The 17,795-nt window shown below is 44.9% G+C and overlaps 1 protein-coding gene across 2 annotated transcripts in view; it reads left to right on the top strand.

Moving 5' to 3' along the window:
- Nucleotides 1-17,795, top strand: part of LOC130126434 (leucine-rich repeat and fibronectin type-III domain-containing protein 5-like) — a 45,541-nt gene that overhangs the window by 10,649 nt on the left and 17,097 nt on the right. For both annotated transcript variants that reach the window (XM_056295948.1, XM_056295949.1), the window contains exons 2-6: nucleotides 1,637-1,765; nucleotides 2,114-2,294; nucleotides 7,224-7,379; nucleotides 8,435-8,694; nucleotides 11,455-11,922. In XM_056295948.1, the coding sequence (XP_056151923.1) occupies nucleotides 1,637-1,765; nucleotides 2,114-2,294; nucleotides 7,224-7,379; nucleotides 8,435-8,694; nucleotides 11,455-11,922 (1,194 nt within the window). The remainder of the gene's footprint in view (nucleotides 1-1,636; nucleotides 1,766-2,113; nucleotides 2,295-7,223; nucleotides 7,380-8,434; nucleotides 8,695-11,454; nucleotides 11,923-17,795) is intronic.

Raw genomic sequence — 17,795 nt, 5'->3', positions numbered from 1 at the left:
TGCATGGTGGAAGCTTATTGGTGCTTCAGAGGCTGAATCAGTTCATCTGGATACAGCGTTTATTGACAGATATGTTTTTCATCACTCAGCTAAGTGAAATCTTCAGTCTAAACTGACTGCAGGTATCCCCACCCCTTGTAGACAATTCAGTTGCATAACGACCGAAACCAACAACCGCTATCATGATCAAATTTGGGTGTGACCATTAACTAGCGTTTCGATGGCTATGTGTACTATTCACAGAGGATTGGGGAATAGTTGCAATCATAGTATTGTAAGATGGTGACAGATGTACTCTTAGCCCCCCCGGTTCAGGGATGGTCGTTCCCTCTTCACATAGATGGCCTCTTTGGCTACCTGTTCAAACCATTGTTTGTAGTACACGACCTTTGAAACTCTAGTTAAAGGTCACACCCATACTTGCATATGAAACTGGTTGTTGGTTTCAGTCGTCATGCAACTGTATTGTTAATAAGGGGTGGATACCTGCAGTCAGTTCAGACTGAAGCTGTCACTTAGTCGAGTGATGAAACATGTCAAACGTATCCAGATGAACTGATTCAACCGTCTTTAATTTTCTTACCTGGATTATTGAGCATGCATCAAGACTTATTGGTGCTTGAGTTAGCGGAGGGTGATTTTATCATTTTCCAGAATTTCCTAGGGTCATTTCTGGGCAGCCAACGAGAGATAAAAATCGGATTTAGCACTTTTAATAAGAGCTGTGCTGCAGTTGCACAGCTGCTTGAACAGAAGCCAGTCAGCCTCAGCCACTGACTTCCTGGCCTTTGCCCAGGTTTTATTTTTCCTATGAAGCAGGTCCGCGAGTTCAGGAGTAAACAAAAGGCTGTCACGACCCTGAACTCTAAATGTACATGTTTGTCAAAAAATAGATCAAGCCATCATAAGGGAATTTCTAGACCAGTTAAACATCATTAAATACATTCCCAATCCCAAAGTCGTGTAGGAAACCCTATCCAACGAACTGTTTTATGTTGCTTTTTTGTAGAAAGCAGGGTTTGGCTCTGGGAATTTTACTGTCTCTGATGGTGGCAATAATACAATGATCGCTCAAATGGATGAGTCTGAACTTTTCCAGTGAAAGAAAACCATGCATACCGCAAATTTTCCCTGAGAGTTTTATGAAAACTCACTGCTGACATCCAGATATAACAAAACAACGGGCACCACCCACATCTGTGCTAGTTGCACTTTTAATTAACTATCAAGTGTTGGCTAATCATAGTGTAAACAGCTTGCCACTAGTACACCCACTAACTAGTGGAGGTGGAGGGGCACAAGCTAAGCTGAACTATGAAAGATCCAAGTAAACAAAATTTACAAAATGTGTCATGGTTTTTTTCCCCCAATTACAAAGGCAACATTGTGGATCCTCCTCTGTTAGGTGCACATTTTAACATACAAACATGTTTAAACATATAATCTGACACCTCAAAGTTCTCATATTTAATCACTCACAAACATACACCCAAAATGTCCCAAACCACCTGAATAGCTTCATGTGTAACGAAGCCTTATAGCTGACAATGATAGATGAATGAGCTGGTGGACTCAACATGCTCAGACTTAATGCAGTTTGCCTTGTCTGATATAATCTCCATATCTATGTGTCTAGTGTGAAAAGGAAAGATTTTGCGAACATGACACGGCTGGTGGACCTAACGCTGTCGAGAAACACCATCTCCTACATCACACCTCATGCCTTCGCTGATCTTGAGAACCTCAGAGCCCTACATCTCAACAGGTATGGTGTAGATTGGTATGGGCAGAGGTGGGAGATATAGTGACATAAAATTGATCTGGTGATATGAGACTACATATGTGTGGGACTTTGGTTATGGTAGTAGCATTACAGTAAAGTGAGACAATTTTATTTAACTGTTTTAGCTGAGTGATATGAACAATGACTGTCTACCTGCTTGGTCGTCATATCCACACTACTAATGATCATTTATCAACATGTTCATTTGTGTGAATATCTAATGAAAGCACCAATAGTCATCCACAAAATATTGTCACATTATGAATATTGAGATAGCCAGTCAAAAATATTGTGCTGTTCTTTCTCTCTCTTTTATAACCCTCTTCCTAGTAACCGGTTGACAAGAATAGCCAATGACACTTTCAGTGGGATGTCAAAGCTTCACCACCTCATTCTGAACAACAACCAGCTGGTTCTGATCCACCAGGGAGCATTCAATGACCTGCTGGCCCTGGAAGAACTGGATCTCAGTTACAACAACCTGGACTCCATCCCATGGGAGGCCATTCAGGTTTGCATCACGAGGGAACTGCAGAGAGTAGCTTCAGGGTTCCCGCTCTTTTTAGGAAATAATTTTTCAGGACTTTTCAAGGACACTTTCCACGACTTTTACTTGGATATACATAACAGCTATTACTCACAGAAGGTCGTCTTATTCAGTATTAATCTCAACAGTCTCTTAATGGACTGTGTGACTTTTTGCATCTTACTGAAAATACCGACCGAAACTTCACAAACTGATATAACACCTCAACAGATAAGAACATGGATAAAAATATGCAATCTCAGTAAAAAAAATCATGCTAAAAATACACCATCTTAGTGGATAAAATTAAGATTTTATAATCAGACTACAATTTGCTCTCACCTCACTGACCACCCAGACATTTGATCAGTTGACGGGATTTTCAATCACGTTTTCCACGATGCATGGGAACCCTGAGGCTGTCCTAATCCTGTGCTCAAAGCTGCATGTGTGGTACCCCGATATTAAGTTGTTAAGTTCAAATGAACCTAAAATGACTGTAATTACATCTTCCCATTAGCTGGGGGGTTTATTTTAAAGGCTTTTCAACTGAACATAAGCCAATATAAAGAGAGAGGCTGTGTGGCTTTCAGTTATCATTGAGCCACCTGCAAATTTTTGGAAAACCCCCTGAGTAACAAAACCATTGCCATTTTTTGAAATACATCACTCCCACGCTAATGTAAAATGTTCACTTCTTTGCAACTGTAATTGCCTGAGCTATCTCTTGACCTCAATATGGGGGTCAAAAGTTAAAATACAAGGAACCCCATATACAGAGAGTATGTTTTATCAGCAATTAGAGTCACACTTCAAAATTCATGTATGACAGAATGTACTGTAGTTGCCTCGGGCCTATTAAACAGCATACACTGTAAACAGATTATCTAAGTGAAATATTTAAAGAGGATGAAATCAGTTGATGACTGCGTGGTTTCTCCTATTAGATTTAATTGGTTTTGGTTTTACAACACTGACGTTTCTAGTTCTAGATCATACAGAAAGCTGACACGCCTTGTAGCAGTCCCTCATGGGTTTCAGCATACGCAACAATCTATCCATCCATCCATTATCTGTGCCGCTTATCCTGCTCTCAGGGTTGCGGGCAACAATCTGTTGTTGGCTAAATTACTAGCTATTACCTTTACCAGACAATTTACAAGTTTCTGATTCTAAGAAAAGGCAGACTGTATTTTCAATAATTTCTATTTCTGTCAAATTGGGGTTAACGCCACCATTTCTTTGTTTTATTTATGTATTCATTTATTTTGGTTTGTTTTGAGGAGGCTATGTGGTCACTTAAATCAAATTTGATCCTAAGAAGTATTAATTTCTTCGATCAAGAAAAAGTACCAAAAAAAAAAAAAAAGCATATCAAATATACGGATCATAAATCAGATTTCCATTCCGGATTACCAAGGACCACCACCGGTACTATTAGGAGAAGGAAAGGAGAAAGGAATGTCCAGAGGCAGCAGGAGAGGAAGAAGGGTAGGAGTGTGGAGGTGAGAGTCGGAACTTTGAATGTTGGCACTATGACCGGTTGAAGAAGAGAGCTGGCTGATATGATGGAGAGAAGAAAGGTAGGTATACTGTGTGTGCAAGAGACCAGGTGGAAGGGGAGTAAGACCAGGAACATAGGAGGTGGGTTCAAACTCTTGTACCATGGTGCAAATGGGAGGAGAAATGGGGTAGGGGTAATTCTGACGGAAGAGTGTCGGACAGAGTGATGAGTATGAAGCTGGAAATCGAAGGTGTATTGATGAATGTTGGGTGTGAGGTGGAAGAGAAAGATACATTCTGGAGGAAGTTGGAGGAAGTGGTGGAGTGTACCCAAGGAGAAGAGTGGTGATTGGAGCGGACTTCAATGGGCGTGTTGGTGAAAGGAAAAGAGGTGATGAGGAGGTGATGGGTAGGTATGGTGTCAAGGAGAGGAATGTGGAAGGACAGATGGTGGCGGAATTTGCGAAAAGGATGGAAATGGCTGTAGTGAATACATACATATTTCAAGAAGAGGGAGGAACACAGGGTGACAAATAAGAGTGGAGGAAAGTGCAAAGAGGTGGACTACATCTTACGTAGAAGGCACGATTTCTGAAAGACATTGGAGTCTGTAAGGTGGTGACAGTGGAGAGCGTAGCTAGGCAGCCTCCGATGGTGGTCTGTAGGATGACTTTGGAAACCAAGACAGGAAAGAGAGTGAAGGCAGAGCCAAGGATCAAATGGTGGAAGTTGAAGAAGGGAGATTGTTGTGTGGAGTTCAGGCAGGAGTTAAGACAGGCACTGGGTGGTAGTGAAGAGTTGCTGGATGGCTGGGCAACCACTGCAGAAGTAGTGAGGGAGACAGCTAGGAAGGTACTTGGTGTGTCATCAGGACAGAGGAAGGAAGACAAGGAGACTAAGTGGTGGAATGAGAAAGTACAGCAAAGTATACAGAGGAAGAGGTTGGCAAAGAAGAAGTGGGATAGTCAGAGAGATGAAGAAAGTAGACAGGAGTACAAGGAGATGCAGAGTAAAGCAAAGAGAGATGTGGCAAAGGAAAAGGCGTATGGTGAGTTGTATCACAGGTTAGACACTAAGGAAGGAGAAAAGGACTTGTACCGATTGGCTAAACAGAGGGACCGAGCTCTGGTCCCTCTGAGGTAGAAATGTACTGAAAAGTGAGGTGAATGTGTTGAGAAGGTGGAAGGAGTACTTTGAGGGGCTGATGAATGAAGAAAATTAGAGAGAGGAGGTTGGATGATGTGGGGATAGTGAATCAGGAAATGCAGTGGATTAGCATGGAGGAAGTGAGGGCAGCTATGAAGAGTGGAAAGGCAGTTGGTCCTGATGACATACTTGTGGACGCATGGAGATGTTTAGGAGAGATGCCAGTGGAGTTTTTAACTAGATTGTTTAACACGATCTTGGAAAATGAGAGGATACCTGAGGAGTGGAGAAGGAGCATACTGGTACTGATTTTCAAGAATAAGGGCGATGTGCAGAACCATAGCAACTACATAGTAGGTATACAGTTGATCAGCCAGAGCATGAAAATATGGGAAGGAATAATAGAAGCTAGGTTAAGAGGAGAGGTGATGATTAGCGAGCAGCAGTACGGTGTCATGCCATGAAAGAGCACCACAGATGCGATGTTTGCTTTGAGAATGTTGATTGAGAAGTATAGAGAAGGTCAGAAGGAGTTACATTGTGTCTTTGTGGATTTAGAGAACGCATACGACAGGGTGCCGAGAGAGGAGGTGTGGTATTGTATGAGGAAGTCAGGAGTTGCAGAGAAGTATGTAGGAGTAGTGCAGTACATGTATGAGGGTAGTGTTACAGTGGTGAGGTGTGCGGTTGGAATGACAGATGGGTTCAAGGTGGAGGTGGGATTACATCAAGGATCGGCTCTGAGCCCTTTCTTGTTTGCAATGGTGATGGACAGTTTGACGGACATGATCAGGCAGGAGTCTCCGTGGACGATGATGTTTGCAGATGACATTGTGATCTATAGCGAGAGTAGGGTGCAGGTTGAGGAGAGCCTGGAGAGGTGGAGGCATGCACTGGAGAGAAGAGGAATGAAAGTCAGTAGGAGCAAGACAGAATACCTATGCGTGAATGAGAGAGAGGACAGCAGAATGGTGAGGATGCAAGGAGTAGAGGTGATGAAGGTGAATGAGTTTAAATACTTGGTGTCGACTGTCCAAAGTAACGGGGAGTGCAGGCAGGGTGGAGAAGAGTGTCAAGAGTGATTTGCCACAGAAGGGTACCAGCAAGAGTTAAAGGGAAGGTTTACAAGATGGTTGTAAGACCAGCTATGTTATATGGTTTGGAGACGGTGGCACTGACGGAAAGACAGGAGGCGGAGCTGGAGGTGGCAGAGTTGAAGATGCTCAGATTTTCATTGGGGGTGACGAAGAAGGACAGGATTAGGAACGAGTATATTAGAGGAACAGTTCAGGTTGGACGGTTTGGAGACAAAGCAAGAGAGGCAAGATTGAGATGGCTTGGACATGTGTGGAGGAGAGATGCTGGGTATATTGGGAGAAGGATGCTGAATATGGAGCTGCCAGGGAAGAGGAAAAGAGGAAGACTAAAGAGGAGGTTTATGGATGTGGTGAGGGAGGACATGCAGGTGGCTGGTGTGACAGAGGAAGATGCAGAGGACTGGAAGAAATGGAAATGGATGATCCGCTGTGGCACCCCCTAACGGGAGCAGCCAGAAGTAGTAGTAGAATCAGCAAACAGTACAACTCCCAAAATTTACCAGAAATAAGCCAACAACTATCACCGTTTTCTTTTTCCTTTTTCCATCTGTTTTCATCTCTGGTTACTTCTGTAAACTGTCAGCTGCCTACACAGTAGAAAAACTGTCATGATTGGCTGTATTACGGAATAAATTCTGTGATGTTTGCACCTATAAAAAGCTGCCTTTTTCTCAATGTCTGGAGGCTGAAATAAAAATACAGACACACTTTTGTTTCCAAAGCAGCCTCACTGTGCCCACCTTTTGTAAAAAAGATGCTCAGATTGGGAAACAAAGAACATTTGTCTGAGTAAAGCCTGGGGGGAATTTACCGTGTTGTCAAGACTGACTCCTCATATAGGCTTATGCTCTCGCCGAGTAGGTTTAGTCATAAAATCTAAAAAGGAAATACAAGAAAAGAAAATATAGTTACAGTAACCTGGAATACACCTTTGGATAGCCCTCCATGAGCAGTGTAAACTCTAACTCCACCCTATTACTTTACAGTCTCACTATTTTAGCGCTTCTTCTGCAGAAGTTTGACCCAGAGTAATCTCCACATCTGATCACACCATCAAGGTTATGTGGCCAAGCCAAGAATACGTTGTGATTCCACAAGTCTGTAGGAAGAATAACAATTTAATCATAAATAATGTGTCTTTCATTATCTACCTCTCTCCCACTAATAGAAAATGACAAGTCTCCATACCCTGAGTTTGGACCACAACATGTTGGACTTTATCCCAGAGGGAACCTTTTCACTGCTTCAGAAACTTAACCGTTTAGATGTCACCTCAAACAAACTCCAGAAACTACCGCCGGACCCACTTTTCCAACGAGCGCAGGTATCCGTCTGGGTTTATGACTCCAATCGGAAATAATTCGATTCATATTTTGAGTTTATGTTGGAAACCACCAACAACCTCAGGAAACCATATCCAGACCTGCTCTTCCAATGAGCTTTAGTGTGCATAACAAATATTTATCGTTTGCATATAGCTTAATTTTTAGATATTTTTTTCTGAATTTGTCAAGAGACTGGTTGATACACAAGGGCGATATATTGACATAGGTTATGTATTCACATTTGTTCCTCGTGATAATCGAGGTTAAGACCCTTCTGCAGGCCTGCTAATTAAGAGTTTATTCTGCCTTTACTGGAACTCTACTGTGTTTAAACTAAAGGGAAATGAATACACTGGGTAGTATGTCACTCAGCAACTAACAATAAGCAGATTTTAACTTTTTAAGTTATTGACATATTGTTGTCATGCTCCTTAATAAGCAAACTGTATGTGAACCTGACAGCATTAAGCAATAAAATGGAGCGGGGTAATCAACAAATGAAGCTGCTGTATATGCTGGATTAGTAAAAGTCAAAACTTGATGATTTAAAACATTCTCTTCACAAACGTTACATGAAAGAGGAACATTTTACAACTTCAGAATATATCAGCAACTCCAAACTGCACTATAAACAAGGATGAAACCATCCAGACCCACAATGCACCTGTACTGCATGTGTAGGCAAGGGAGTGTTCAAAGGGGCAACAGCAGACATCCCTCACAGGTCATCCATGAGTGAGTGACCACAATTTGCCACACATAGCCCACGGTGGCAGTTACTCGTGTGCCATGGGAAAAAAGAACTGCTCTATTTCCATGTGGTGGTAATGCATGGCTTGACACTTAAGAGCGACAGCAAAATTTTCCAACCTCTAATGCTAAATTAATATTGGGGGCAATCTGAATACGCTCAACAATTCATATTTTGAAATGAAAAGGAACAATTTGCTTTTTCACCATATTGGGTTTATTTTTCCCAAAATTGGAAACATGCCTGCAAGTCACTCAGTCAGCCTGTCCACCAACTAATCTAACTATATTTCTTGTGATACAGGTCCTTGCTACATCAGGGGTAATGACACCCTCATCTTTTGCACTGTCATTTGGAGGTAACCCGCTCCACTGCAATTGTGAGTTATTATGGCTACGGAGGCTAAGCCGGGAAGACGACCTGGAGACATGCGCCTCGCCGCCGCATCTCTCTGGACGTTATTTCTGGTCCATTCCTGAGGAGGAGTTTCTCTGTGAGCCGCCGCTCATTACCAGACACTCCCATGAGATGAGGGTCCTTGAAGGGCAGAGAGTTGCCCTAAGGTAACAATGCTATTTGGAATTTGGGGATTTACTCTTATTTTGATATGTTCCAACTCAGATCAGAACCTTGCAAAACAGACATTTTAAACTGACATTTATCAATGCAAATAGGAAAACACAATAGTGACTATATGATTAAAGCATAGTATTGTAGTGACCTACTTTAAGCAGGTTAGACAGTCACCATGTTTACCAGAGCTTGTCCCTTTAAGACAGTGGGTTTAGAAGTTAGCAGAAGGGGATTGTAGGTAGACGCGAGGGAGGGGTTTTGCTGTGTGAGCTAGCATGTCGAGCAGCCCAAAGTGATAACTGTGCACTTTGACTCCCCGTTCAAACCAGCATTCCTCCCTATCAAGGGTGTACACATCCTCATCCATGAAAGTGTGACCACTGGTCTGTAGATGGTGTAGACTGTGGAGTCCTGGCCTGACGTGTTAGCTCTCCAGTGTGGTGCCATTCTTTTGGCCAGCGTCTGTTTAGTTTTCCCAATCTACAAGTCACCGCAATCCTCCTGGCACTTAACAGCGTACACTATATTGCTCTGTTTGTGCCGGGGGACCTGATCCTCTGGATAGACCAACTTCTGGCACAGTGTGGTTTGAAAACGCGCGTCTCAGCTTTTCCGACACTCCCGCCACATACAGAATCACCACTGGTTTACTTTTAGGCAGCTGTTGTCCTTCTCCTCTCTTCGATTGGCTGGTGCACTGTTTGGGCGTCTTCCTGGCTTTGACAAATGCCCAGTTAGGGTAACCACACTTAACCAGGGCCTGTTTAATGTGGGATTTCTCCCCTGCCCCAACCGCTGCGTCGCGTACGCAGTTAAGTGCCAGGAAGATCGCAGTGACTTGTACACTGGGGAAACTAAATAGATGCTGGCCAAAAGAATGCCGCAACACAGGAGAGCTAACACGTCAGGCCAATGGCCACTCTCTCAGGGATGAGGCCATCCCTGAACCGGGGGGGGGGGGGGGGCTAAGAGTACATCTGTCCCCATCTTACAATGCTGTAATTGCAACTGTTCCCCAATTCTCTGTGAATAGTACACATGGCCATCGAAATACTAGTTAATGGTCACACCCATATTTGCATATGAAACTGGTCGATGGTTTCGGTCGTTTGGTACTGTATTGTTTATAAGGGTGGGGACACCTGCAGTCAGTTTAGACTGAAGAGGTCACTTAGCTGAGTGATGAAACATATCGTTCAGTAAACGTTGTGTCCAGATGAACTGATTCAACCTTCTTTGATTTTCTTACCGAGATTACTGAGAATGCATCAAGACAATCCTTGTTAACCCTTCACCGTTATATCTTGAATGTTAATGACACTGTCGTCTGGCGACCTGCACACAAAAACTGGGCGAAGCAAATATAACAAAACATTTTTGTTTTGAATCTTTTTTTAACATTTGTTTAAATTCTGCTTTCCACTGAAACTGTATCGTTAAAAAGGACTGCATAAAGTACTGATGTGTACAGGAGAATAGAGCCATGGCTGCCTGGTCAAGTGATGCTCATGATGGTGCACTGCGTCTCCACTGGGGCTTCGCAAAGTCTGTCTTTGATTTTAAGATCCTCAAAACTTTGCATGTTTAGTGGAGGAAATAAACGACCCCACAGCTGTGTGGTCAAAAGGAGAAGTGGTGTCCGCGGTGGTGTAGCGGTCTAAGCATCGGCTTGGTGTCGATACAGTTGCCCACTGGGGACAGGGGTTCGCGCCCCGGTCTCGTCAGATCCGACTATGGCCGGACTCGATGAAGCAGCGATCATTGGCAACGCTGTCTTCGGGAGGGGGGCGGAGTCGGCTTGTGTTCGTCATGTGAATGCGTCTCTGTGTGTGTCGGAAAAACAGTGGTTCGGCCTGGAGTCGCCTTGTCACGAAAGTGGGGAGGTGCTTTCCTTCGAGACTGCCGGCCGGAGAGATGCAGTTGGCGAACGCATGCAATACGAGGGTGGGTGTTTGAATTAAAATAGGGATCAATTGGCCACTAAATTGGGAGAAAAAAGGGAAAAATCAGAAATAAATTTAAAAAAAAAAAAAGGAGAAGTGGTCTCGTCTCCTTTCCGTCATCCTCCACAGTATGATAATAATATAAAGCACGATATACATGTAATCCATTATTATTATTAATATATGGAAAATATTCTGGCATTCTTCATTAAAGCTCTTCGGTGGAATCATGTTCCTCTATTCATCACATTTTTAATCTACTGTTAAATTGTCAAGCTCATGGGAGACAAAATTTCCTTTCATGTTTGATAAATGTCCTAAATATGATGAACGTAAAACGTCTGTCTACTCATACACATCCATTAGATTATTTGGACTAAATTCTCATTACTGTGTAATACCCCAATGTGGTTAATCAACTTTACCCCCCCCCCCACACACACACACCGCTCCACATTTCTGTTTCATGACTAAAATGGTTTTAATAAAGTTAAAAATGGATTATAAAGCACAGCCTGTCCTGAAATTTTGCTGACCCAGCGAAGGAGAATTTTTACAAGATGAAACTCGTTTTGTCTTTTTTTGGTGTGTTTTTACTCCCCAATTAATTTGCACTGGCTAAAATGGGAAAATGCCCTTAAATAGTATGAATGAAATATGGTGACAACAGCTGATTAAATGACGGCTGAATACAACTGCTGCGTCATGGATCTGTCTTCGTTTGGTCTTGGAACGTTTCAGTGTATTTAGACGTAATCGGTCTCTCCTCTAATGTTGGTCCACTTTCCTGGTTTTCTCCATCCAAAGGTGCAAGGCGCGGGGTGATCCAGAACCAGTGATCCACTGGATCTCTCCAGAGGGCAAACTGGTATCCAACACCTCCAGGACTTTGGTCTTCACAAACGGAACACTGGACATCCTCATAAGCACCGTCAAGGACACCGGCTCCTTCAGCTGCATCTCCTCCAACCCTGCGGGCGAGGCTCACCAAACCGTGGATCTGGTGATCATAAAGCTCCCCCATATCACCAACAACACCAACAACATCCAGGAACCGGACCCGGGTTCATCGGACATATCCACGTCCACCCGGGGCGGCGCCAACGGGAGCAACGTGACGGGGGATGTGAAAAGCGGGGTGGATAAGCGGGTGGTGATCGCGGAGGCCACGTCGTCGACCGCGCTGATCAAGTTTAACTTTCAGAGGAATATTCCGGGCATCAGAATGTTCCAGATTCAGTACAATGGCAGCCAGGACGACTCGCTGGTTTACAGGTAAGACTTAAAAAAAACCACACTGTTCAGTATTTTGCAGAACTGTCAGATGAGTCATCATTCAAGGGCGAAAGAAAGACGGGATGTCTTGACTAGAGGTAGGAACTTCCCCTGGACAGGGGAGAAAACATAAAACGTACTTTTATCTCATGTACTTTGCCTCGATATAACAAGTGAGATCCACATTAAGTTCTGATACTTCTTGAATAATGCTCCTGAGAGGAAGAAAAAAATGTCCATCTCACTCAAATCCAAATATAAACTCAAAATGATCTTGATTTAGTGGCACTCAAGCAGTTTTTATTTGTCTCGAAACCACTCAGTCGATAACACTAAGAGCTAAAAACAGATTTTATGGTCTTAAAGCTGACACAACACGTAAGATGTTCTCCTGAATCCTTTTGAAATTGCCCCTTTTGAGAAAAATGTGTCTGAAGCCGTGGTATAGGAGATGCAGTGTAGAGTTCAGTCATCCCTAGATAATATCTGCTGTATTACTCCAGATGGAAAAAGACCCATTAGAAGGAGGATAGTCTTCCTCTTGTGAGTGACAGGAAGAGAGAGAACATGAGGTAGTGCTGAGCAACATGGAAAATATCATGATATCTGCTTACTACTACTACTACTATTTTTAGCTGCTCCCGCTAGGGGTCGCCACAGCGGATCCTCCATTTCCATTTCTTCCTGTCTTCTGCATCTTCCTCTGCATCATGAATATGCAAAAATACCACATTCAACAATCCAACTGAAGTTGGTCACATTGTTTGTTAATGTAAAGTATAATTGCAAACCATAACTAGTTTTCCAATAAAACTCCCTCAAATAGCGGGGCGGTCTATTCCATTGCCTGCCAGTACGGGGATCACCGGTTCGAATCCCCGTGTTGCCTCTGGCTTGGTCGGGCATCCCTACAGGCACAATTGGCCGTGTCTGAGGGTGGGAAGCAGGATGTGGATGTGTCCTGGTCGCTGCACTAGCGCCTCCTCTGGTCATACAGGGGGGAGGGGGAACAGCGTGATCCTCCCACGCGCTATGTCCCCCTGGTGAAACTCCTCACTGTCAGGTGAAAAGAAGCGGCTGGTGACTCCACATGTATCGGAGGAGGCATGTGGTAGTCTGCAGCCCTCCCCGGATTGGAAGAGGGGGGGTAATTGGCCGGATACAATTGGGGAGAAAATCCCCCCCAAAAAAAACTCCCTCAAATATTTCACCCCAAATTTTGTGCGAAATAGTCTATTTATCGTTAAGTTGGCCAACAAAATACTGTACCATATGGCAATATTCAAATTTCATCCCAATACCATACCATTGAAAGACGATAAAAGACATTATTTATATATTCCCCAGGCTTACATCGAGGGCAAATGAGACAAGTGAGAACAGACTTAAGTTGCATTAATGCACAGAAATGCAAATTGCACGGTCTGTGTCTTCGCCTGCTTAGTCACTGGGATGGCCTTTACAGAAAGCAGTTCTCCACCAGTCTTTCTTGACTTTTGCCATTTATTCAGGATTATCCAGATTACATCTATCCCGCTGAGCATGATTGTTATTTGAACTAAATATTTACAGAGATGGGAGGGGATAGTGGGAATTAAAAACCACGTAGGCCATTCATAGGAACCCGGGGAGGGGGGGGGTATTATCTTCCTCTCGTATCGCTGGTAATCCTTATACATATTTCATCAATACGCATCATCAACAAGAGACAGTGAATGCAGGGGGATCAACAGTCAGTCACATGATGACGATTATGTCGTATAGGCTGTTGGAATAGTTAAGACTGCAGAAAAAAACCCACTTAGATAAAGTCAGAGTGCATGTAGCATACTTTATCCCTCTTTTTCTTTCCCTGTCAATACACAAATATATAATCACCCAACAAAGAGATGGTTTTCTAGTTGAATCCGACGCCATTATCCGGTTTTCAAATCATCCCTAATCTCCGTACATAATTCAGCCATTAACATCATTCAGAGTACACATCATCGAAAGACGGGTGCCAATGGGATTTATAGCCGTCTACCTAGTCCACATGACGTCGTAGGTTTTTAACTGCATCGAAGAGACGTGGGGGTGCATGGGAAGAAACGTCTCCCCGTCCGATACCAAAGCCAAATCAGACTCGCTGCTCAGCCAAAATACAATCAACTTAGGCTCGAAAATGTTGCACCAGTGAGCAATGCACATAAAACCCCCAGCCCCCCCCCCTCCAAAAAGCAAAGTAGTGCATTTGTATGGTGAGAAGGCCTTGTTTGTCAAATGTTATGGTCTATTTCATTAACTAAGTCATAAAACACAGCTAATTATGCCAACTCTCTCATATCTCGTACTTTAATATGACGCATCTGCACACTTGCCATTTTTATGAGCAAAGTAAACCTCCATATGATGAAAAGGATAGATGAGGGGCGTCTGGGTGGCGTGGCGGACTATTCCGTTGCCTACCAACACGGGGATGGCCGGTTCGAATCCCCGTGTTACCTCCGGCTTGGTCGGGCATCCCTACAGACACAATTGGCTGTGTCTGCGGGTGGGAAGCCGGATGAGGGTATGTGTCCTAGTCGCTGCACTAGCACCTCCTCTGGTCGGTCGGGGTGGGGGGTTGAGGATGAGGAACTGGGGGGAATAGCGCGATCCTCCCACGTGCTACATCCCCCTGGTGAAACTCCTCACTGTCAGGTGAAAAGAAGCGGCTGGCGACTCCACATGTATGGGAGGAAGCATGGGGTAGTCTGCAGCCCTCCCCGTCTCGGCACGGGTTGGAGGAGCAACCAGGACAGCTCGGAAGAGTGGGCTAATCGGCCGGGTATAATTGGGGAGAAAAAAAAAGGGGGGGGGGTAGATGAGAGAACTGCCATAATGACCCTGCATGGATTTCCAGTGTTGGAAACCTGCCGCACTGCTGAAGAAGCGTTGTTTAGCGAGACGTTGAGACCTGAGCGGCACCACAGGTCCTGCTGAGCCTGCACTCTGCCAGTCTCGGAAACGCAGCGAATGAAACCAGAGTTTCCGCACGAGAATCGATAAAATACCATTTCACTGCCACACCTTGCCCCCCTCCTCTCCATCACTCAAACTCTCGCTCTCTCTCAGCCCTCGGTCTCCGCGGAGCTGTAAGAGTTGGCCTCTCATTCTCTACATTATATTTTCTTCCACTCTATCCTCTTTTTTTCTCTGACCCAAATGGCAGGCCGTGCTTATTAGGCCCAGATGACGTGCCGCCCACAAAGCAACCTCTTCAAAATAACCAATGAACAAAGCGTCAGTATAGGAAACCGTGGGATGAGAATGCACAGGGTCCTCTTTCGTGTCTGTGTAGAGACACGCTGGGTGTTCACAGTCCCCATTGTTAACCCCCCTACAGAAGTGTTGCACACCTGCAGCTGGTTTTACCTGGCGTAAGCAGCTTTCCTGCTACAGTGGTTCGGCCTGATGTGACATCCAGGTTAAGATGGTTAAGATTAGGTCGTGGTCGACCCAGTGCATGTCCTTACAGACGGGGAAGGTTACTTTGCACGTCACATTTCCACGCTTTGGCAAAAATGTTGATATTTTACATACCAGGATGAGGATGGGCTCGAACATCATCGACAAACCAACACAGCAACGCCGCCTTCTGTCACAGGGGTCATGTGGGACTCGTCACACCTTGTCTGCCAATGCAAAGACAGAGGTGTTTGCTCCCAACCCGGAGTCCAAAGTGCACAAACAACACAGAATATATTATGAACAAACTTAACTGATAGGTGTCCGGGTAGCATAGCAGTCTATTCCGTTGCCTACCAACACAGGGATCGTCGGTTCAAATCCCTGTGTTACCTCTGGCTTGGTCGGGCATCTCTACAGACACAATTGGCCGAGTCTGCGGGTGGGAAGCCAGATGTGGGTATGTGGTCGGTCAGGGCGCCTGTTCAGGGGGGAGGGGGAACTGGGGGGAATAGCGTGATCCTCCCACGCGCTACGTCTCCCTGGGGAAACTCCTCACTGTCAAGTGAAAAGCGGCTGGCGACTCCACATGTATCGGAGGAGACATGTGGTAGTCTGCAGCCCTCCCCGGATCGGCAGAGTGGGTGGAGCAGCAACTGGGACGGCTCCGAAGAGTGGGGTAATTGGCTGGGTATGATTGGGGAGAAAAAAATCCAACTACCAAACACAAAGGTCAAGGCTGTTGTGTGTCCGCCAACAAAAGGCAACCAATTCAAGAAGCATTTCTGATAAGCATAACCATCAGTTAAGTTTGGGGTTGTTTTGGGGGGGGGGGGGTTCCCTTTTTCTCCCGTATCGTATCTGGCCAAGTACCCCACTCTTCCGAGCCATCCTGGTCTCTGCTCCACCCTCTCTGCCGATCGGGGGAGGGTTGCAGACTACCACGTCTCCTCCGATACATGTGGAGTCGCCAGCTGCTTCTTTTCCCCTGACAGTGAGGAGTTTCACCAGGAGGACGTAGTGTATGGGAGGATCACACTATTCCCCCCAGTCCCCCCCCCCGAACATGCGCCCCAACCGACCAGAGGAGGTGCTACTGCAGCGATCAGGACACGCCCACATCCGGCTTCCCACCCGCAGACACGGCCAATTGTGTCTGTAGGGATGCCCGACCAAGCCGGAGGTAACACAGGGATTCGAACTGACGATCCCTGTGTTGGTAGGCAACGGAATAGACTGCTATGCTACCCGGACACCTATCAGTTAAGTTTGTTATGCAACACTGAACAAGAAAGGGGGATCAGTTGGTTGTGTATGTTCAGTATGGGTGGCAACATCCATATTGTTATTTTCGTATGTGACATGTCTGGAGACAAAGTACTCGGATGTGTACGCGTTCAGTACTCCATACTTATGGCTCAGTTCAACCAGCAAGGGAGCAAATGTTGGCAGACTTATAACAGGAAATGCGTATATATTATCACATTTGCACAGAAGTGTTGACTTTTCATCTACTGGGACTGATGTCCTTCATTGAAATGAAGCCATACGTTTAGTAAAAAATAGTCACCGAAGTGTGCAGTTAGCGTTGAGGCACCGCAGCTGTCGGTATTTCTTGGAGTTGTTTTGCAGTCAAGAGGAGCCGATTCCCTCGTCTTTAGATAGCAGATTGATTTCCATTCGACGCCTCTGCCCGCGCAAAGCAACAACCCATTGATCCTGTTTTCATTACCAAAACACAGGGAAGGGGGGGGGGGCAAACGAGAGAGGTGAAGAGACGAGGAGCTCAAGAGAGAAGGAAAGTCAAAGAAAGAGTTGGAAAAAGAAGAAAGAGGATAGAGAGAAACAAGCCAGATGGAGCGGAAGCAATGGCGAGAACAGAAAGGGGGAGATGGAGCAGCTCTGTTGTTCTCCACAGAGCAGATATTGTACAAGTTTCACTCGGTGCTTATTGATTTCCAGCATATTGATATTTCTCAGCTTTAGTCCAGCCCTGTTCAACATAATGCGCCGACACACCTCCGAGGCCGACCGTTTGTTTCCTTTGTTCACACTATGAATTCCCTCAGCGGCTGATTGACAGTTTAAAGCTTTTCAAAAGGCACGGCGGCGTGGTCGGGGTAACTTCTCAGCGGCACACGGCGGTTGTGAACAGCACAGTGTACGGGGAACATGGCGGAAGAATTGCTGAGTATTTTATACTTCGGTTCTGGTGAAATCGCATCAGCGTTGGCAACTGCGCCACCGAGTGACGGCGGCCCTAGCTAACCTCACAACTTCACAAGCGACGTAATGCAGAAGTCCCATAGAAATGTCATGTGAAGAGGTTACCACGTTATAAAACACTGTACGCTATGTTAATGATTACTTCATGATACTTATATCTTTGTTTAGCAAGCTAAAGATTCCAGGCCGTAACGAAGGAAGGTTTTGAGAGCCAGAAA

This window comes from Lampris incognitus, chromosome 16 (assembly GCF_029633865.1).
Source record: "Lampris incognitus isolate fLamInc1 chromosome 16, fLamInc1.hap2, whole genome shotgun sequence".
In the NCBI taxonomy this organism is placed as follows: domain Eukaryota; kingdom Metazoa; phylum Chordata; class Actinopteri; order Lampriformes; family Lampridae; genus Lampris; species Lampris incognitus.
Note: the sequence above shows the minus strand (reverse complement) of the source record. Positions and strands in the feature narration are given on the sequence as shown.